This window comes from Struthio camelus, chromosome 8, assembly GCF_040807025.1.
Source record: "Struthio camelus isolate bStrCam1 chromosome 8, bStrCam1.hap1, whole genome shotgun sequence".
Taxonomy (NCBI): Eukaryota; Metazoa; Chordata; class Aves; order Struthioniformes; family Struthionidae; genus Struthio; species Struthio camelus.
In genome coordinates, this window is record NC_090949.1 from 37673194 (window position 1) to 37695826 (window position 22633).

Here is a 22633-nt window from a genome sequence, read left to right on the forward strand (position 1 = left end):
TGGCCGCGCGCGCCCGGGCGGGGCAGGGGGCGCGCGCATGCGCGGGCCCGCCAGGCTGCGCACTGCGCCTGCGCGGGGGGCGGCGGCGGGGGATTGTGGGATACTGCGGCCCAGGCAGGCTGGTGAGGCGAGTGGCGGTCGGTGCGCGGCGGCGGTCGGTGCGCGGCCGGGGGCGGCCGAGCGGCGCGGCCGGAGCCTGGCCCGTCCCTAACGCGCTCTCCCCCCTCCCCCCTATGTGTTTGTAGCACCGGAGCGGGCGGCGGCGCGGCGCGATGGCTTCCAGCAGCGGCACCGACGTGATCCAGGTCACCAACGTCTCCCCCAGCGCCAGCTCCGAGCAGATGCGGACGCTCTTCGGCTTCCTGGGAAAGATCGAGGAGCTGCGCCTCTTCCCCCCCGAGTGAGTGCCGGCCGCCTCGCCGGCGCCCGCCGCCGGCCCTTCCGCCTCCTCCCCGCCCCCTCCCCCGCCCGGCCGCGGCCGCGGCCCGCCTCCCGCCGCGCCGAGGCCTGCTAGGCCGCAGGCCGCCCCCGCGCGGCCGGGGGTCCCGCCCCGCCGGGAGGCAGCGGGGTTGCCGCTGGCCGCCTCGGACGGAGCCGCGGCCGTGGCCTCGCGGGCGCCGGTTGCAATTAGCGATAGTTGTTCACGTAGTTGCGTTAAGCAGCGATGTGGGAAAAGGCAGTGATATAGGGCATCTGCAGGGAGTCCCGCTGTCAAGTGCACCTAATTCCGTAGGAGCTGTTTGGTGTAGGCCTGTCTGCCTGCCTGCCAGACCTGTGGGCAGATTTTAGAAAGCTGGCCTTCAAACGAGGTCTTTTTAGTGAAAATATGTGTTCTCTACGAATATGTGTTCTCTCAGCAACGTGGCCACTTAATCATTGATACACAAATAATGCACGTTTGTTTTGAGTCAGTTAGGGGTTCACACTGATTTTGGCCGTGTTACTTTGATTTGCTTTATAGGACTTCGTGATCATATGTTAAGTTTTTGCATATACAGTGGGGAAAAAGCTTTTTTACAATACTCTGATGAATGAACTTGATCTGAATCTGATTTTGTTGGTTTTTCTAGTTACGTATAACGTGTAAGATTATTCAGATTTTGTTATCTTAGAAAAAGAAGAGCTATCACAAAGCATTTTTTTTCATCTTTCATTTTTCCAATACCTATTGGCACAAAAAAAGGAAAATTTTGCCATCCTGTCAGTTGGTTATGAATGCAAACTCAAACAGTTTTTCTGGTGTTCTTGCTGTTTCTTGTTTGGGAAAGGCTGTTGGCAATTTCATGTTGGGAATTAAAATGTAAAATAAAATGGAATGCATATGGAACTGAAACTGGAGGGATAGTACCTAACATGCATGTTTGTGGTGTTAACGTCTGGGATTACTGTACATAAATGGCAAAATCGTTAATGCTTAGCAGCCAACAAACTGAAACACCTTTAAACAAATGCATTTTATGTGATGTGCTGCTCCATATTTCATTTTCTCCAATTTTTAGGTAGATTATTACAGGTAAATTCTGTTTCTGAAACTTTGTACTGTTTTAGATATATATTAACTAATGTGTTAAAAGATCACTTTTGTGATTTCTGAATGAAGTGCTGGAAAAAAAAACCCAACCTTGCAACTCTCTTTTTACCGTACTTGAGATTATCTGTGCAAGCTTAATTTAGCTCCTCTGCAGAAATGTATCATGAAGTACTGGCCCCATAGGACTTTGCACCATACAGCTGATGGGCCTACCTTGGGGTATGCGTTGGAGAAAAGCTTGTGATTGATTTTTTTTTTTTCTTTTCTGTAGAATTGGGTTGTAAAAAGACAGGAGATGGTTTTCATGGAGAACTGGGTTGCATCTTTGTATCTATAATGTTTGATACTAGTAGATAATAGTCTTTAAGGCAAGGTTCTTCCTTTGTGTTGTGGCATAGGTTTACGCCTCTGCCAAAAGGGCAGGGTCCTGTATTTGACTGCTTGCTTCTGCCTCCTTTGGTCTGGCACTGATATTCATGTGGTTTCAGCTGGGTCGGTTCCTCAGTATAGAGAAATAGTAACTGCCTTTACAACTGCCTTCAGTGAAGGCTGTGTGTCGAATGAGGGTGATGCAACATGAAACAAACAACTTGAGTAACACAGGTATCAGATAACTCAAGTTGGACAGCTTAAAAATAGTGAAAACATTTGGCATACGTTTCTTTTTTGGCTCAAATCCCTAAATGAAAGAGGAGGGTAATGCGTCCTGTAGGGATATTGTGAAGATTAATTAGTATTTACAAAAAAATGAAAATCTGTAGTAGAGTTAGAGCTATACAAAAGCCACTGAATGAATTAAGGCAAAACAGGAAATACAGTGTAACTAAGTAGGTCATGCACAGAACGTGGAGGAAATATTGGATAGGTGCTGAAATGAACAGTATAATTTGTCGTCATTGTAAAATGCTGGTCTGGTGGGAAAATAGCGTATAATTATTTAAAACTGTATGTGCAGTTTAAATATAATAAAGGTGATGCAGTTGAAATTAGGACTGGCACTTTCTGAGGGTAGTAACTTTACTTACTATTTTAAGGAGGTTTAGTGCCATTTCCTCTGTGTTGGTGTTTCTGCAGAGATTCCCAAGGGCTCTGGCTCCTTTAGACCCGCTGCAGGTCTCCGCAGAGGTGCGCAGGGGTCTGATGTCGGCAGGTCCCTGCTGGGATGTGGCGCCAGAGGGCAGTAGTTTGCTGCGTCCATAGGTTTCACAGGTGCTTACAAATTGCAGGGATGTTTCTGGGTCTCCAGTTTCATTTCACACCAAAGAGGGGTACGTTTTCTAATAGGGACAGTTTCTTTCATCTGTTTCTTCTTAAGGCTTTTCCATTCCCTCTCCTTCAGACTTCTACTCCTGACTCTTCCCTTCCCATGCTGTTCATCCGTTTTAGGGGATACGTGATATAAAGTGTAATATGTAAATTCTCTCCCTAATCTGAATCTCTTTATGTCCTTGATTGCACTGAGATTCTTTTTTGCTTTGCATTGCTCTGCCTCCTTATTTGATCTTTCTCTCTGTTTGTCACCCTGATTCTGGTATCCCCTGTTAAAGTTCAGTATCCTCATGGGCTTCCAAGTCTGGACTTCATGAGCTTCTCTGTGTTTCTGTTTCTCTCCTCTTGTCCGTCTCCCTATCCCAGTTTATTTAATCAGCCATTGCAGGTTTTATGTATACCTCAGCTTCACATTACATATCTTTAATCCACAGCCAATTATATCTCTTTCTGTGTTTTTTTTTCCCCCCCCCCCATCTTCCCTCCCCACCCTTCAGCCCTAGATTCAATTCTGAGTCCACTTTCCCCCAACTCCATTGCCTGGTTCTTGCCTCTATTATAGTTCATGTAGCTTCATCCTCCATGGTGGGCAAAACGGAAAAGTAGAGGGCATGGACATCTGGGAAGTGCTTGTAATAAAAATGTTATAGAAGCTGATCACATTTAGATTTCGGCATATTCTGTTTAACATATGAAAACTTAAGTTTTAAGATGGTTTTAGAACTTGACTGTGTTTGGGAAGATTTTTCTGAGCATAGCCGAAGTTGTATCACTGTCAAGTTAGCATTTGCATCAAAACTGGAGCTTCTGCTGCAAAACTTGGAAATGAAGGGACTGTTACTGGAATTTAATAGGGAAACCAGTGTGTTCTCTGATATGTTCTTAGAAATGTATCATCCATTCAAGTGTTCATGGATACAAAACTTCACCTAGAAAAAAGCACGCCTGATGGAAAATTCAAACTACAGAGTTAAAGTTTGGTAAAATTAGGAACTTACCTCAATAAAAATACATTTTCATATTTTAGATGACTTAGTAATTGGCAAGATCATCTACCTTCTCTGTAATGATTGCGGACGAGCATTATACAGGGATTCTATCAGAATACCAAGTTTGTTTGCAGTTGCTGCTGGTAGCCGGTCTGTTGAGAAAAGGGTGGCAACTTCTGTTTCAGAGTGAAGAGTGTGGTGGTGGGGGGTCCCTGTTTCTCCCCACACCACTGAGCAAGCTAGTGTTGAAGAACATCTGTTGCATGGCCAACCTGTGAACTCTAGTCTGATTTTTTTTTAAAATCAAAAATAGTGTTTGTTTAAGTGGTAGAAATATCTTTTCAAAATACATATTTAATGTTTTAAGATATGGGCTGCAATATGAGGGAACTTTGGTGAAGGGAGTTTTTAGCAGTTATGAGATACATGAAGATTGGATTGCCCTATTTACCTGCTACATTTCATAGTTGGTTCATTGTTCAGATACCAACCATAGTAAATCATCATTTCTCTCAGCTTTCTTTGGTGTGGTGCCTGAGAGAGAATTACTGATTTTTTTTCATTCTCTATAATGAACTAAAATGTGCTTTTGTTGGTAGCTGTGTGAACGTTCTGTTCTTGAAGAACTCTGCTCGGTCACAGCTTGGATTTATGAGGGATTGGAAATACAGTGTTAAAAATAAAATATACCAGTTTATATTAAATGTCAGCATGAGGAATAGCCTTATGTATTGTATTTTAATTCTCTTTGTAGATTTAGCCAGTTGTACTGTTCTGTACATGGTGGTACTTAAAATGTTTTGTGATGCATATGTGTGAATGGCATGTACTCTGTTTCATGTTCCCATGTTATCACAGCCATTTTAAGTTTAAGTTTGAGAAGACTGTACTGTGCTTATCAATAAATTGCCTTTTTTTTTTTTTTTGTAACTTAGGTTAGTATACCATTCACAAATGCTGTAATTCCTTGATTTCCGCCCTTACTTTTTTATTTACTGTGACTTTTGTTGAACGTTATCTGCCAGGGCTTCTGGTTTCTTAACCCAAAAAGTTAAGAAAATGCACTGTTTTGAAAAGCTACTACGTATTTAATAGATAAAGAAAATCGAAGCAATTATCTCATTTGTATCTCAGTAAGACTCTCCACGATATCCCTTTCCTTTTTATTAGATCTGCAAGATGTTGAATGGAGTGGGTATTTCGGGTTTTAACAGTTATAAAAGCTGCAGTGTGCTGGCTCCAAATCTAGTTTCTAACATCAGATTAAATGTAAAGTGTGTTAAAATGTAGCCTGATATGCATTTAAGACAGTCCTTGACTTTATGTAACTTGCATGTTGGACTGAGCCTATACTTGGTGGTGGTTAAGATTAGGTGGTTTTGAGCATGTGCACTAACGTAAATAGATGCTAGACATCTTTCTAGCTGATGTGAAAGACTCCTTTCTCCTGAATTCCGACAACTCTGCTCTTTCAGTACTTAAAGACTTAGTCAGTTTTCTTCAACCTGGATAAAATCAGTTTGGCAGTGGGAGGCATTTTGAAGAACTAGTCTTGTAAACTGTTCTTGCATATCCAATTGGTAAAGGTAGGCCGTTGTCACCTAGAATTAGTGAATGTTTTTCGGAGCTGGCTTTTTTGGCTGTTTTATACCTCGTTATTTGAGGGCAGAACTGAACAGCACAAGTACCTAGGCCTTGTTTAGGCATTATGTTTTTAGGGACTTGTTACTACTTTCAGTGCTTGCTCTGGGCCCCTAAATCATCTGCTGCACAGATGCATCTGCATAAGTTTCTCATGCTATCTTGTAGTTTATACCTCTGATTAAAGCAAAACCTGCACCATTTTCAGGATATATGAAATTTTGAAACCTGTTCTGGACCTTTACCAATTTGTTTCTGCCACTGCTTTTTTTTTCTTTTTTTTTTTTTTAAGATTTGTACAGCCTACAATTCTTTCCTGTTGTAATAGGAAGTAGACATTTATGTTCTATAGAATTGCTCAAAACATCCACGTTCTCTTTTTGGATTTTTTTTGTCCAGTAATTGTTACATAGCCCTGCTGACAGATGCTCATTTTGAGCTGTGGGGTAGATATGGACCTATCCATAGAGGTTGAGATTTACTCATTGTTTGTTTAGAAACCTTTCACTAGTGAGATTTAAACTGTAGCATTGCCTACATGAGCTTCTTGAATTTCTTTGTGATTAGTTCTGTTACTACTGCATGATAAATATATGTTTAGCAATTTACATCCTTTCAAAATGAACATACCCATTTATATTTGTATGAGCGTTTGGCCAAGAAAAGAAGCACGATGAAGTTTGGCCTAGAAGGGTTCCTGAAATTGTATGAATTTCTCATGAAATTCTATAAACAATAAAATCGTGGTGGTCTTTTAATCGTTACCCTCTTCATTTCATAATTTATCTTAAAAAACGATTTAGAGCCTAAAGCAGAGGGTGTAGAATTACCATTTTTGTGAACTTACATGGTATATGTAGTTGGTTATTCTTTGTATTTCTTGAGCAAAATTTTCTTTGCCTCCTTCCCTTCTCACAGCAAGGACATGCAAACTAATTTGCACTTTGGTGACTGGTCATAGATATATTATTCGTAATAGAGTTTAGAGTTCATTTCCAGTTATAAATGAGGCAATAAAACTAGTCCTGTCACTTTACGGGAAAGCGGCTTCATTCAGTGCAATTTCATATCCATGGTCATGAAAACTGATGTTTGACAGAAAAGCTGAAATCATATTCTTACATAAAGAAGCACACCGTAGTCAAATACATGACTTCCTAGTTCAGTGAAAAAGGAGAGATGGTAAGAGTTTGAAAATAAGTTTGAAACTGTTAAACTTGCTTCCATCTAATTAATTTTTTCTTTCTTTTCTAGTGATTCTCCTTTGCCTGTTTCGTCACGTGTCTGTTTTGTAAAGTTCCATGATCCTGACTCGGCAGTTGTGGCCCAGCATCTGACAAACACTGTGTTCGTTGACAGAGCGTTGATAGTCGTACCATATGCAGAAGGTTTGTGAATTGTTTAATGGCCTATGAAGCCACCGGATGATGGCATTTTATTCCAGTATAGTTCACTAGAATGAGGCTCAGTAGAATGTAAAACATACGAGATATTAACATTTTGAAACCCTTGGTATATTGCCATTGGCCTGTGGATTAAATATTAGTGACACTGAATGAAAGTGGAAAGTTCACCTCTTACTGTTCTTACGTGTGTCTTAAGTTTAGAATATAAATACTCTAGTTAGAATTATTTGCAAATTATGCTCTTTATTAACCTCAATGAGACGTTTTCCTAAACAGACTTACGCAAACAGGTCAATATTTCAAGGAAATTTTACCTTAAGGATGAAGTGTTTGCCGTTTTCACATATGCCTAAATCTCTTTATGAGAGTTGTTTCTCTCTCTGTGAGAGTGCATGGGAGAGCAGAGTAACATTGCTTTGAGATATGCTGCCACTTCATTTAGTTGAGAACTTCTCTGAAAAAGCACTCGCTCTCATAGTGAAGTCCAGTATACCAAGGGTTTGAATAATTGTGGTTTAATTTCAAAGTGAGATCTTCCAAGAGGTGCCAAATGGGCACTGGTATTAGTTTTTATTCCAAGTTTTCTTGTTCAGCCTTGCTATATTTTATAGAATTTCACTAAATAATAAACTCTTCTCTCTGTTATTTGTGTGTGTGATTTTTGTAGTGGAGAAGGCAAATGCAAAGCCCTTCCAGATGACTGAAAAACAGTGGGTCCTCTGCAGCTACAGGGGATTCTAGACATTAACTAAAGGCCAGCAAGCACTCAAGTCCCCAAGTGTTTTCCTGGTGTAACCACTTGTTAACTACATTTTCTCTTCTTCTTTTTATTTTTACATTTTAGGGTGTTACAGTAATTTGAAAGGCAATGAGCAGGGTTTTTGGAACTTACCTTAAAAACAATCTGCTGAGAAGACAACACTTCTTACAGAAGTCTTATTAAACTCTTCTAGACTTGCTTTATAAGTAATTTATTTCCACTGTACTATTTCTTGGTTTACTTCTGAAATCATGGATTTTCTTAAATCATGTGAATTAAATAAAACCTCTGCAGATTTAGTCATACTCCAATAATAAATTTGATAGACGGTCTTGGTTCAGACCTTTTATCAAGACATTGTAATGCTATAGGCTCTCTTTTGAGGCCTTGGGAGCTGTCTTAGATGTGTATTCCTTAAATCTAAAAGATATGAAAATGTAGTTTATTTAAGGAATTCAAGAATGTGCAGCATGACCAGTGATTGAGACGTGATACTTTTTTGAGAGTACAGAGCGCATTCTGAAATTATTGTTATTGCTTCTGCTTTCACTAGTTTAGGTATAATAGCATAGCTAAAAAGCACCTTATCCTAATCTTTGCATTAAAGCATGGTATAGTAACAGTCCATCTTAGTTAGTACTGAAATACTCTCCATGGCCCATACTTAAGAACATTGGTGTTTAACTTTGAGAATAAAACAATTTTCTCTTGGCCAGTCTGACTTTGTCCGTTATGCTTGATGGTGGATAAATCTGGCACACAGAGAAACCTGCCCAGTAGTTTTGGTTCAGAACGTGGAAAGATAAAGTGTAATACAGTAGTTTATTCTAATGGGCCTGTTTAAATGAAGGAGTTCCTCATGGGCTGTTTCTTGTGGTGTTCTGGTGATTAAGAATGGTGATATTTTTGGCATAATGATATGGCATATCGCAACAGATATGTTTTGCCAATAAAGTTATGCCCCCTGATTTTGTAATAATATTCTCTGCATTTGTCCCTGAACTGGAGTATAATTTTTCCTCCAAAAACATATTGCCAGGGTCCCAATTCAACAAGTTATTTAAGCACAATACAGCAAGATTCTTAAAACCGTAATGAAATTGCTCGTGTGCTTAAAGCCAGGCGTATGCTTAACTACTGTGCTGAACTGGGCCCGTTTATCTTTTATTTTCTATTGTGATAATTCTGTATTAATGTTGCCTGTCGCTAAAGTAAATGTTTATTATCTGTTTAGTGCAGTAATTATCCCCTATATCACAAGCGTACTCCAGTTTTAGCATACACAGACATTTTGATGTTGGCTGTTGCTTTGTGTTATAGAACTATACACAAAGTCTACGGTAAGGTTTAGTATTAATTGTAATTTTTCACTGTGATATTCCTAGATTTGGAAGGAACTCTGATCTTAAAGATGGCTGTGGGGGGTTATCTAGGTTCTTTGGTTAATGTTTGTTTCTTTTTGTCTGTTTCTTTTTCTTTCATTTCTACACATTCATGCAGTATTTCATGGTTCTAACAAAGCAGCAGTAAAAAAAACTCTTGACGCATGAAAATTAACTGGTGAGGGGCCTCATTGCTTTTTTTAAAGTTGTAGTTTATTTATTTCTAAATACTTTTTTTAAAAAATAGAGGATCAGATGCATGATTTTTTTTTTAATGGATGCAGATCTTCTGTGAGGTGTCTCAAGATAAGTCTGAGGATTTGTATTTAGATGCCAGAAATGTTGTAGTTGCACTAATTTGAAATGTTTAGATATAATTTATAAATATCCTCTGAGACATAATTTTGCATGCAAAATTACCCCATAATCTCTGTAGGTATGTTAATATATTGATGCATTAATGCCCTTTATCTAAATGACCTTTTTCCCCCCCTCTCCCTCCATAACTTTTGGTATCTAAATTGATGACAGCTCAATGACACAAGCAAGATAACAGTGCTGTGTATTATACATTTGTTTATATTATCGGCACTTCTCAGTATAGGTGGAAGGAACCATTACCTTTATTTAACAGTGGTTTTTCTTTTTTGTTGTTGTGTTTTACAGTTCTTTTCCCTGGTTCAGCCTGAACTATATACCAGGCCCTGCTGAAAATACCACCCAACAGTTTTCTTCTGCAGCTTATCCAGTTTCTCTTAAGTGCCCTGTACATATTGTATGTTTTATGATGAGATGCAGTTTCTTAATATGTATTACAGAAACACTACTGGTATTTGCAAATATATAGTAAAATTGTTTTATTGAACTCTCATTTTGGGGGCTTGGGCACATTAACAAATTAATCCATCTGTATAGGGCTTTTGCTGTTGGATAGAATTAAAAATACCTACCTAAGTACTTGTTTCATAGTAGGACCCTTAAAATTGTTGTACGTGCAGAACAGGCAGTAAAATAAGACACTCGTCTTAGTTGGCTGCAAGATTTTGGGCCAGAAGTTTCTTCTGAAATGGCAGTAAATAGCAGCATTCTTGGTACAATAAGCATGGCACATATTGGAACGTATGCATTTTACTGCACAGGTAAGGAATGTGCCACAGTATACTGTCTGTATGCACCCATCCACCCACAGACACACAAACACAGCGTGTATTTGAAGATCTGCAGAGACTTTCATTTTCATTTGACAAGTCAGCAAAAGCCCTACGCTTGATTCAACAAAAAATATTTCCATACCTTCTCTTAATTTTTACAAAGTTTGTATGGTAGGTGTAAAAGAAAACATAGTGAACTGTACCATATTATTAACCCCTAAATCAAACTTTTTTTGTCTTGTGTATCTTGATTTTTCTGTGTGCTTTATAGTGAAGCAGCCGACACGAGTCGTTGTTCATAAAACAGCTTTTGAAAGTTGAGAGCACACCCCTGGAGAACCGACTGTGCTTGCTTACGTTTGGTTCATGACTTAAAAATCGAGTACAGGTGATGAAATCTTGGCAGTGTTAACAAAAAAGTAGTGTGTATTGTGCTATTTTTTTGCTCTAGAAACTTAACCATTTGTAGAGAAAAAGGAACAGTCAAATTTTCACACATTGAAGTTTCATTCTGACAAAAAATTTAATGATAAATATTAATAGACATCAAGCTTTGTATTTTAGCCAACATAAGTACTTTCAACAAACTCAGGTGGTGTATCAGGGAGACATTTTCTGGGTGTATTTGTGTATTTTCTGCCTTTGGGACAGAATGCATTCTAATGCAAGGCTGTTTCTCTGCAGGAGTTATTCCTGATGAGACTAAGGCTTTGTCTCTCTTGGCACCAGCTAATGCTGTGGCAGGTCTGCTGCCTGGAGGTGGACTCCTGCCTACTCCGAACCCACTCTCTCAGGTAGGCATTCCGGTTAGACCAGAGTGAAGGGAAACTATTAGATGTGTTCTGTTACATTCTATGCTTTTTGTTGCTGCTTTCAGGATAAACAGATTGATGTACTAATGCTGACTAATGGAATGTTTTAGTTTCTATACCTTGATGGATTGTGTTGTTACAGATGTCTGGTATGATTTTTGGCATAATGGTGATAAATTGCTAGATAGAATACTTCTATAATACTTTCCCTATTACGGCACTTCTGCTATCTTGTGGCCTCAGTGTTTTATCTCTCATATCCCTCTTTTTTTTTTTTTCTATTGGAAACTTTCAGCCAGATTTGATTGAATAGTAGAGATCTCAAAGATCTTAAATTCCTGACGTTCAAGAAAAAGGCATGCTGTGGAGAGATACGCACCATTAGTATTCCAACTGAGTGGGAAAAAATGCAGCATGTATTCACTCTATGTCTAAATACACAAGAATCCATGTGGAAGATGGACAGTTAGAATAACTCAGTATGGAAGAAGTTTCAGTCAGGATACATCATATTAGAGAACAGAGAATCAAAGTGAAAGAGGCAAATTAGTAAGAATTAGGCTTCATTATTTCTGCTGCTCTCAGATCTACTTCTTCAGCTTGTGCTTAGCACTTTGTGCAGCTTCTATTATGTTTGCATGATTTATTTTTCCCAAAAAACCAAGTGTATATATACATTCTCGGAAATGGTTGTTGACAGAACTAAAATTAAGTTGGTTCAATCTGAATCCCAGCCCACTTAATTTTAGAATTTATTCAACACATCCACTTTATGTGATTGTACAGGAAATTGTGGATGGTGATTTCTCAAAGGCATCTCATAAGCTTATTTTGCAGCTCTCTTTGATTATTAAAGTAAGTTGGGCATCTAACTCGGTAAAAACATTTTAGAATTCTGGTTTCTGTTTATGAAATCAGTATGTGGGAATGTGACTTTTTTGGAGACTGCAGGGAGACGGCCTGTACGGTTTCAAGAGAAAGGTGAGTTAACTGAAGAACTCCTCATTGCCAGAAAGTGGAAGGTCCTGCTCCCTTGTTCTAGGCCACATGCTCCTGCCTCTTATTTTATGCTGGCTCTGGAGCTCATCAGATCCTTTTGTGAACCAATATGTTAACTGGGTGCGAACAGCACAAAAATGCATTTTCTGATAGCTTAGTGAGTTGAATTTGTTGACAGGGGAGTCCCACAAACATCATTGCAGCCAGAAGGGAGGTGGTGAGAATTAAGGAAGTCGGAGCAAGACCTTTCGTAACACTAAACCGTTAGATGCGTGTATGTGCTCATAAAATCATATGTTTTGTTAGTAGATTTGTTCCAGTGTATTAGTCATCTCACTTGAATGGCCAGAAAATGAAGTTCTCTTATGAGGCTGCTAGATTCATTTCTTAAGGAATTCAGACTTACGCTATCATCCTGCTTATTTATTCTCCTAGTAGCTTTTTCAACCCGTTGGCCAGTTTTAATCAAATTTGAGAGACATACAGAAATGTAATGATTTACTGTCTTTTAACAGGAAATGTATTAATTTCAAATCCTAAATTGACTTAGATATGAGGTAATTGGCTCAGAGCCTTATAATGACTTTTCATTGCAACTCTGGAGCAGAATTCCGTTTTAAACAATTTCTGGAATGTATTAGAAAACATTCCTTTTTTCCTCCCTTCTCTCTGTTTTTCCTGCCTTTTGGGATGCTGAGTGAGGGAAAAGAGTGTTATATTAGAATATTTATAGAAAAAAATCTTTCATATACCAAGCCTTGAAATACATGAATAAGGAAAGTTAAAATACATTTACTGACCTTATTATAATAAGTTTCCAGTAAAACCCAGTTCAAATTTCCCCACATGTAATGCCTGGGAATCTTGTTCTTATAGCTTTTTATGAATTATTTTGTCAATAATTTTACTAATTAAGTATGGCTTTGTCTAACTGTTATCTTTGTATGTTACAGATTGGTGCTGTTCCTTTAGCTGCTTTAGGAGCTCCTGCTCTTGATCCTGCCCTAGCTGCTCTTGGGCTTCCTGGAGCAAACTTAAACTCTCAGGTATATAATACATTTAACATTTTTACTTTATTGTCCTTAGCACACATGTAGAATGACTAGGATTCATGATGCTTTTTGTTTTCACCGGTATATTTAATCACAGACTAAAGACGTGGAACTTATTGTTGTTAGGCTTGAACAAGTGTTATAAAACATCACTTTAGGAAAGGCTTGGCTCAACATAGTTTGGTAGGCTGTTGGTTCTTTAAACTTCTTCCAGTTGTTATGCAATACAGTATTTGTGTCTTGGCACAGTGGGTTCAAACAAGCCCTTTTTTTTTAATCATCTCTAATTTAATAGTCATTTTCATTTATATCAATTCAACAACCACTGTCTAAAAATTCAGTGGTTAATTTTTTTCTCTGAGCGCTTCTTTGGAATGAGTAGTGTCTGTACTAGAACCAAATCAAATGCCAAAACGATAGAGAAGACAATTTGGGACTAACAGTGACATATTTGAAATGTGTCATTACCAAGGTATGAATGTATCTTGTATTTACAGGAAGAAGTTAAGGTTGGCTTTTTCATTTAGTAGATTTAGAAAATACTGAGAAAGCTTTGTTAGACTGTAAACTATTTAAAACTGAAAAGAAAGACTTTAGAAATAAGAAATAGTGAGTAGAATATTGTGTTAATGTTTAAGATATAACAATCAAATATTGTACAAGCGGCATGTTTTATAGATACCAGAAGTAATTATAATTTAATGCGATGTTAGGAAATCCATCATTTGCTATTCAATACTCTATGCGTGTTGGGTATTGTAACAAAAGTAAATAATTATGATAATAACAAATGAAAAAATTAAGCAGTAAGTACATATTAGAAAGATATAAATCTGATATGATGATATGATATTTTCTTTATCCATTAAGCCAATTGACTGCGATAGTACCGATGTATTTGGGTAGATCAACAAATGGCTGCCTCTGTTGGAACGAAAATTACTGGAGAGTGGGCGTTTGGCTAGTTAATATATTGGTCTGACAAGTGGCTAATTGAAATAATGTTGGGATTTTCCTGAGAGCTGTAAAATGTTTTTGAAGAAAAGAAGAATTTAGTTATTGTTCATAAATTGACGTTGAACGCTTCCTATGGGCAAACAACTTAGTTCTCTAATATGCTCTATATTCTCTTAAAGCTAGAGAAATAACTTGTAAATACCAGAAGCTTGGTGGGGTTTCTTTTAAAGTGCTTTGATCTTTGCCTGGGAAAGGGTCACTGTTTGGCTTTCTTGGGGAAAAAATGCTCTTACACACCGAAACACGGTGGTAAGACCTAGCCTGCATCTCCAAAATTTTAAAAGAGAACGATGGACCATTTCTCCTATAACTTGTTGGATTTTTTTTATTTGCAAGCACTTTCTTTTTGCTCTTAGCCAGAGCTGAGGGTACGTTCAAGGAAGATAGTAGTCGTCTTAAGGATGCTCTGGAACATCCTTCAGCATGGTTTTAATTTTTTTTTTTTTTTTTCCTTCCCCTCACAGTCTCTTGCAGCAGATCAGCTACTAAAACTTATGAGCACAGTGGATCCAAAGTAAGCTTCAGTGTTTACAAATACTTGTATTGCAATACACTTGATCTTGGGAATGATATCTGTTGTGATTCAGTATCCATTTTTTGTCCTACCTGGTCTAGTTAAGATTGGAGAAAACTAGTGTCTTGGATCTTGCGCAGACTCTCCTGCGGTAGGAGAAGTGGGTCAGGAAAGTAAGGCTGTTCCGCTTTACATCTATGGAATTACACCAGTTCTTCTCTGGGGTTTCATTTGGCCAGAGACAGGAATTCAGTTTTTCGTATTTCGCGTTTGTCACTTCTGTGTCCGTACTGTAACGATGCAGCTAGCACCTTGCATCTTGCAAGGACAGAATCACAAGGCTGTGGTAGAGAATGAGTTAAGACCAGCAACTGCTGTTAAAGGCGATAATTAAAGAATCTACAGCTATTAAAAGACAACAAAAGACAGAGTATCTTGTTACTTAAAGGAGAAAGGAACAAGTAACAGATAGAACAATATTTGCTAATTTTTATTTCAGTACTCACAGAAAGGATAATTTTGTTCAAAAAGGTATGGCGTGGAGGCAGCAAGTATGGAAGAATTGTAGCTCTTGGTGTATATTAGTGTTAATATACACCAAGTATAGTTAAGCTATTGATACCATTGCAACAGAGGGATAAGTTTTTCTGTCAGTGAAAAAAGCGTTTATACAAATTAATACATGAAAAGTCCATCTGAAAAAAACTAAAAAAAAACTGAAAGAAAACTAAATCCAAAGAAACCACATGTGCCTCAGGAAGTCCTTGTGCTGCAAATTGGTGGAGCCTTTGGAGAGAATACTGGGAAAGCTTATCCGTGTGTGCTTGCCCCGCTGATATATTAGCTGCGGCTAGAGCTGGGATACTGAACTAAATATTTTCTTCTAACCCAGTATGGCTGTTTTAAAATTATGTCAAAGCCATCTGATGTAGACTAGTGTTATAAAGTTTTATGTGATCTTTGTTTTTAATACTGTCCCAGGATGCTATTACAGGCAAGCCAGAGAAATGAATTTTAAGTTGACATTTCTGTAAACAGGAAATGCACAACTGACTGAAAAAACCTCAAGTGATTATCAAAGGTAATGCGCTAGATGAGTATCAGTCAGGGCTGTATTAGGTCAACCTGATGTGCTTCAAAGCCAAGTTGTAGAACAGATAACTTCTGAACTTGAAATTTCATCATTGTTTGCAGGCTTCTCAGTAGGGCTTATAAAAATGGAAACTGACTTTCTCCAGTGTAATACAGTTTCCTGTGAGGTTGATTTTTCAGGTGACGAGAATCAAAATTGCGTCTTACAAAAATGTACTGAAAAGTGTCATTAGAAATATATTTGTGCAAGGCAATTTGGACTCTCTTCCTATTTACAGTTTACTGGAATTCTAAGAGCCTTATGTGTTAGTGTCTTGTTCCACTGTTTCAACACAGATACCACATCATAGACTTATAACTCCTAACTCTGTTATCTAAATGGTGACAAAATGCAGACAGAGATACTGACTCACTTAGACCAGTCATTTTGGTTAGACTGCAAATTGATGATGTACGCTTGTAATTTTTGGATTAAACAATGCTGAATTTCTAAAATTTTTTCTTATTTACCAGGTTGAACCATGTGGCTGCAGGTCTTGTTTCACCAAGTCTGAAATCGGATACCTCCAGTAAAGAAATAGAAGAAGCTATGAAAAGAGTACGAGAAGCACAGTCATTAATTTCTGCTGCTATAGAGCCAGGTAATTTTAAATCAATCATTCAATTCAAGATGGTGTTTTGACGTAGTATGTGATAACAGTTAGTGATCTGTAAAATATTGGCTTTACGCTTTTCTATAATTATTTTATAGTTAACAAGCAGTTAATTGTCCTACATCGCGAATGTATGCGAGTGTCCTGCAGAATGAAATAGAGAGTGAATCATCTGGGTGTTCTTTTCCTTGTTGTTCCTCCACCCCTCCTCACCCTACCCACCCCAAATAGACTTGATTTGAGGATAGCAAAATGCCTGAGCTTCCTCACACTGGAAACCGCAAGTGACTTAACCACTTGACGTCCAGTGGCATTTATTCTCGATAGTGATTTCCTTTCTTTTAATTCCTTCTCTGTGAAAGTTAGTAATCTTTTTTGTATTTAGTATTTTTGTAATTTTGTAGATTTCTTCTGTAGAGTAAGATGTGGCAGTTCATTTGCAAATGTCATACGAACCCAAAATATGAGAAGAATATGAGATGTACCCAGAGCATGGAAAGTGTAGTTTGGCTGCTTTTTGATCATTTAGGGGAAAGAATAGAGCTTCTGTTCTTTTTATTACCAGAAATATACACTGATTACTTTGTTTGAGGCTTTTTGTGGGAAACTCAGAGCAATGATCTGAGAGACTCCTTAGCCATTCATAAAATGGCAGAGATGCTGAGATATTAATGAGACTTTTCATTGCCCCACAGCTTTTTTTTTCATTGACTTAAACTTCAGACAGTTTTCCATTTCTTTACTTTTGCGTAGTATTTTATGTCATTTCTATGTATGTCACGTATGTGTCTTTGTCATCTGTTCATTCTTTGTGTCATCTTTTGAAGAAGAAGATAAGGCTTAATTTCTAATGTCAAAATATTCCCTAGGTTTTCTTTATTCTGTTTGTCTGTAGTGTGAAACACAAGTGATTTTCCTTTATAGAGTCTATTTGAATACTAAAATAGCATTTGTTTTTCTACTATGCTTTTTGTTTTTAACTCTAGACAAAAAAGATGAAAAACGAAGGCATTCAAGGTCAAGATCACGCTCAAGGAGGAGGAGGACGCCTTCTTCGTCTAGGCACAGGTAGTTTCTTTGCTTTAACAACATAACTTGCCTGGAACAATTCCTTCAAAATTACTTCTTGCAAGTTTTACTTCACTCATGAAGGCTGACATGAGAGAAAATGCAAACCTTTTGAAGAAAGCTAAAGCTATGATTTGGGGTTAGTAGTGTGAGAACGTTCAAGGCCTAGCCCTGTCTTTGTAGAACAAGTTGGGGAGCGTTGATAGCGCAAGGTTGAACTATTGCAGCAAGAACTTCAGGAACTATAAGAATGGGACACCCACTGAAATGCCTTCCTTACCTGGCAGCGTTTGGACTCTGATTGTAAGCAATTTGTTTCATTTATGAGGTAGCTTTAGCGGAAGGAAGGTCTTAGTTTTACATAGCCCTAACTCTTGTTTAACGCCTAAGCTGTTTTAGGCTGTCCATTTTCCCGTAGTTCCTTAAACCTCTTTTCACTCTCTTTCCATACGGTAATTATGATTTGTTTTAAAACCAAAAAATTATATAAAATATTACATGTTTATCTGTTGGGCTGTTTTTCTGGTACATGCAGCAGATTCTGCCTGGTGAAGTGTCTGGGACAAAAGTTTTCAAGGCATTTCTAGGTTTTGATTTAACTTGACATCAAGGTCTGTTCAGGTATCTTGGCTAAAGATCTCGATACTGGCCTACCTAAACAAAGATAAATTTGGTTGATTTATGTTGTTGACGTGTCAACTCCAATTAAGACAGTGCATCCCAATGGTCTTCAACTCCAGTTAAGACAGTGCGTGCCAGTGGTCTGTGCATGACAAAGCTGTTTTAACTTTGGTCTTCCCATTGGCATTTCTTTGCTCTTCGCATATTCAGTAATTGGCTTGTATTTGCTTTATCATTTCCAATTTTTTCTCCACGCTCCCACACAACTTACCAGTTTTCTTCTACAATAAAAACCGGTGTTTTCTTACAAGGAAAATGACAAGGCAGCTGATTTAAGTATCACTTGTTTTTTCAGATCTAGCAGTTGTGCTCTTTTTTTTTTTGTTTGTTTTTTCCCGTTTTCTCCGAGGACTGAATGTGACTCCTTTGCTCAGTTTTCTGTATTAGGCTGCATTGCAATGCAATTAGTATTGAGCAGATGGATTCTGAATGGTATATAAATATTAAATATATTTAACTCCCACCTACGGTGTATTGTTGCTAGACGATCAAGAAGCAGATCAAGGAGAAGGTCCCATTCGAAGTCAAGGAGCAGGAGGCGATCTAAAAGTCCAAGGCGAAGAAGATCTCACTCTAGAGAGAGAAGCAGAAGATCTAGGAGCACATCCAAAACTAGGTAATTGCTTCTGTAAATTTATTACGCTTGTCAGAAATTAAGTTTTTAATTTTTTTTTTGTTAAATCTAGGCCAAGATGAACAAGCGGCTCTTTTAAAATAAACCTCTTGTAATATCTTTATAGGAATACTTACTATACTTACCCTACAAATGTGCACAGTTGGTCAGCTAAGAACACATAACATGGTTTTCCTAAGTGTCAACAGATGCAGCACCCATTAATAGATAATTGTCATCTTTTACGTTAATAATATGTGACTGGCCCAGAAAAAAAATACATACGCTATCCAATGTAATTATCATATCTTTATTCATTTCCTTCTATAGTAAGAGTAGTAATATTACCTGAACTGTTTGAAAATAACTTGAACTTAAAATTTGTATTTCTTTAAAAGGGATAAGAAGAAGGAAGAGAAAGAAAAGAAACGTTCTAAAACTCCTCCCAAAAGCTACAGCACAACTAGACGATCTAGAAGCACAAGCAGGTACAGTAACTTGAATAATTTTCTTAGTCTATATTTCCAGCATGTTTACTGCACTTTAAAGAGATGCCTTAATGGAAAGAACGTCCTTATTTAATAGGAGGATGATCCTATTGTGGATATATTGGGTTGTGCACATGTCATTCACAATACACGTGCATATGTGCTCTCTCTACCTGTGTCTGTAAGATGCTTGATTTTTTTTTTTCCCCATATACTTCAATTTTTTGGAGGTATTATTTGGACTGCAGAATCGTTTCTGCTTTTTATATATCAAAAAGAGCATGATGCTTTGAGGTCACTTTTAAGCCATTTTCTGATTTATTGGATAAGTCAAACGTCTGCATAATGTGTAGTGTCCTTTTCAAAGTCACTTCCAGAGTTGTTTTGTTATAACAACAAGAACAAACTGTCTTGTCTCTATTGAGGATGAGGTAAGAATCAGTGTCTCTAATAGGGTTTAAGCTAGCAATTCCTTCTTGAAGGTGAAGGTTGAATAGGAAACACCTCGCTCTGCTGACCAGCAACTGCCTTAGCTTTGCGATGTTGCTAATAGTAAATATCAGTTTTCAATTATAGTATATATTTACTGTCTTTTGAGCTGTGCTGGCTTTGGAGGAGTATTCGTAGTTTAATAAAAATAAATACATAAATAAAGCTTTGGTCTCTCTTTCCTGCAGAGAAAGACGACGCAGAAGAAGCAGGAGTGGAACACGGTCACCTAAAAAACCCAGATCTCCTAAAAGGAAATTGTCCCGGTCCCCATCTCCAAGAAGGTCAGAATGTTAATAAACCTCTTGTCTTAAAAAAAAAAAAAAAAAAAAAAAAAAAAAAAAAGGTGTCTGGGTAGAAAATTTCGTATGCATATGAAATGCAGCAAAGATCGTGGTGGGGTTATTTTGAAGATAGTCTGTGTTTGTCTTGTTCCTAATACCTAGCCCAGAGGTTGACTTGTCGAAAGAAAGAGTGGATCTCTGCTGCCTGCTACCTCTTTTATCTTAGTTTAATTAGCTTCAAACGTAGAACTTCTTTGTTTTAATGCCCAGGAGCTCCAAATGTGATCCATTCTGGGGACGTGGTGTGGGAGTTTTCCAGAGTTTCTAACTTGCTGGCTCTGTACAGTTGCCAGCAACTGACTGCGTTAATAAGTTGGTTAAATAGTCTTGTGAGTCCCTCATCCTAAATGTGGGATTTGGGATGCTCCTTTATGAGAGAGTGTAGTTTTGCTATTCTTGACTAAGGCATTTCCTTGACCTCACTCTGAATTGGTGGTGGTTGATCTAGAACTAAAAAATAGGGTGGTTGGTTATTCTCGAAAAAGAAATGGCACATCTTACACGCAGTTGTTCCTCCCTATAGGTTTTTTTTAAGGAACTATGGGTAACAGTTGGGACATGGTTTGTGTTCTGGTTATATAATGGTGTAATTTATCTTTCATTCTTGAACATACTTTATCATTGTAGACATAAAAAGGAGAAAAAGAAGGATAAAGACAAAGAGAGAAGTAGAGATGAAAGGGAACGGTCAACAAGCAAGAAAAAAAAAAGCAAAGACAAAGAGAAGGATCGAGAAAGAAAATCCGAGAGTGATAAAGATGTGAAAGTATGTTTAAAAATCTGTTTAAATTAGTGCCTTTTAGTAAAGTATTAACCTTAAATCCGCAAGGGCTTTGAAAGCAAGTTTTACCTTTATTTTTATCTCGGCAAAGCAGGTCACAAGGGACTATGATGAAGAAGAGCAAGGATATGACAGCGAGAAAGAGAAAAAGGAAGAGAAGAAAATGGCAGATTCTTCTTCCCCTAAAATAAAGGAGTCTGCAGTTGACAAAGGAAGCGGAGATTCAGCAAGGGAGTCCAAAGTAAATGGGGATGATCATCATGAAGAGGACATGGATATGAGTGACTAAATTTTGCCTTTGCAGTGAACACAGCTGCAGACGTGCATCAGTGTCATTCCTGTGTGATTCTTTTATGCTGTACTTGTTAATCCTAAAACTAGATGTATACAGCTCTAAGCTATAAATGGTTTGTAAAGCTCCCGATACTAATTCACATCAAAAGCTTTATAGAAAGGTAACCATCCTTGTTATGGCCAAAAGGGATTCCATAGCCAAGCAATTTTTACTAACTTGGTGATGCTTCAAGCAAAAGTAAAAAAGCTGCATGCATCTACAGCAGGCATGGATTGTTTGTTGTATGATCTCCTTTAGTAAATCAGCTCACTTATGATAGTGTTTCTAGAATTTGATTCATTGCAGTAATAGAGCAGTATAGGGAATGCACTGACTGCATGTTGATTGTGGCAGAAACATCCTAAATGTTCTAAAATCCTACAACATATGATGGATCTACTTAACGGTCTTAAGTGTGACTACACAAAAATTGACAGTACATCTGAAAATAAGCATTCTGATATAGATAGGGGTTTTCTGTTTTGTTTGTTTTGTTTTTAAGCCACGTGACTTTTTTTTTTTTTTTGGTGGGTTTTGTTTGGCTTTGACAAAGTTAAAATGCACTAACCTTTCTGAGGGCTTTTTTTACTCTGTCAGTTCAAATCCATCTCAGGCAAGAAAGAGCAGCAAGTCGTGATGGTTCCTAACTTTTCTTTCTCTTGGGCCTTGGGAGGTAAAAATCCCTGCTTGACCAGTGCCCAGTGATTAAAGGTTAATTTGTGCAGTTTCCGTAATCCAGATCGTTTTATTTGTTCATTCAGACATTGCAAAAGGGTAGTGCATTTTAAAATTGACCTTTGTATGCTTTTAAAAGCAAGTCTACTTGATAATGTACTTTTTACTTGATCTCAAGTTGTATAAACTAATAAATTTGTGTTTACTGTCACTGCAGTAGTAATCTTATGCACACAGTGATTCCATGTTATATGCAAAGTAGTTAGGCAAGCTGTTTCTTAGTTACAGAAATTACAGGGCTTTTACTTTTGTGCAAGTAAAAAGACAAAAGTAGGCTACAGTCTGTGCCATGTTGATGTACAGTTTCTGAAATTGTTTTACAGAACTTTGATAATAAAACCCTTAAACTTATACTCATGTTCCTATAAAACTGTACTGGTATTTATTTATACAATTGAATGTATGAAACTTTACCTCATTCATTTAGAATTTATATTTTTCCTCATCTACCTATTTTAGCAAGACAATAACTTAACTTCATCTCTTTAAAAACTGCAAGTGCAGGGACAAAACTGTTAAGCCTGCCGTTTTAGCTCTAAGTATGTTGTACTAAAGAAAGATTTATTTTACTTTATTTGTGAATGAAGGGAACAGGCTTAAATGGGAATATAAAGGTATTATGGGACAAGTACTTTTAAAAAGAAATATGTATTTGTAAAAAACTTTTGTATTTTCATTGAAATATGAACTTTCACCTTTTATCTTTAGAATGGTAATAGAAGACTAGTAGAAACAGGAGGCAGCAAGTGCTTTGTGCATATGAAGTAGGCTGTTAAGGCCAGGAACTAAACATTTCTTGGTTTAAATTAGTTAAGTTTTGGAATGAAACTAA

General features: G+C 37.7%; 1 protein-coding gene across 5 annotated transcripts; it reads left to right on the plus strand.

The window, feature by feature from the left end:
• Window positions 1–20: 20 nt before the first annotated feature.
• On the plus strand, window positions 21–22152 carry SRSF11 (serine and arginine rich splicing factor 11). 5 transcript variants are annotated; one of them, XM_068953515.1, is made up of 13 exons: window positions 21–122; window positions 246–400; window positions 6685–6818; window positions 10814–10923; window positions 12894–12986; window positions 14474–14523; window positions 16129–16256; window positions 17255–17336; window positions 18502–18633; window positions 19029–19118; window positions 19796–19891; window positions 20579–20717; window positions 20824–22152. In XM_068953515.1, the coding sequence occupies exons 2-13, from the start codon at window positions 273–275 to the stop codon at window positions 21019–21021; spliced, it is 1380 nt and encodes a 459-aa protein (XP_068809616.1). In that variant the 5' UTR covers window positions 21–122; window positions 246–272; the 3' UTR covers window positions 21022–22152. The 5 variants fall into 5 exon arrangements, with proteins under 5 accessions (XP_068809616.1, XP_068809619.1, XP_068809617.1 ...); XM_068953518.1 differs by having other exon boundaries at window positions 20827–22152; XM_068953516.1 differs by having other exon boundaries at window positions 78–127.
• The last annotated feature ends 481 nt before the right edge of the window (window positions 22153–22633 follow it).

Coding starts and splice junctions, on each gene's coding strand:
- SRSF11 (XM_068953515.1), top strand. CDS start 273: ATGGCTTCCAGCAGCGGCACCGACGTGATCCAGGTCACCAACGTCTCC. Junction 401..6,684: donor CTGCGCCTCTTCCCCCCCGA/GTGAGTGCCGGC, acceptor TTTCTTTTCTAG/TGATTCTCCTTTGCCTGTTT. Junction 6,819..10,813: donor AGTCGTACCATATGCAGAAG/GTTTGTGAATTG, acceptor GTTTCTCTGCAG/GAGTTATTCCTGATGAGACT.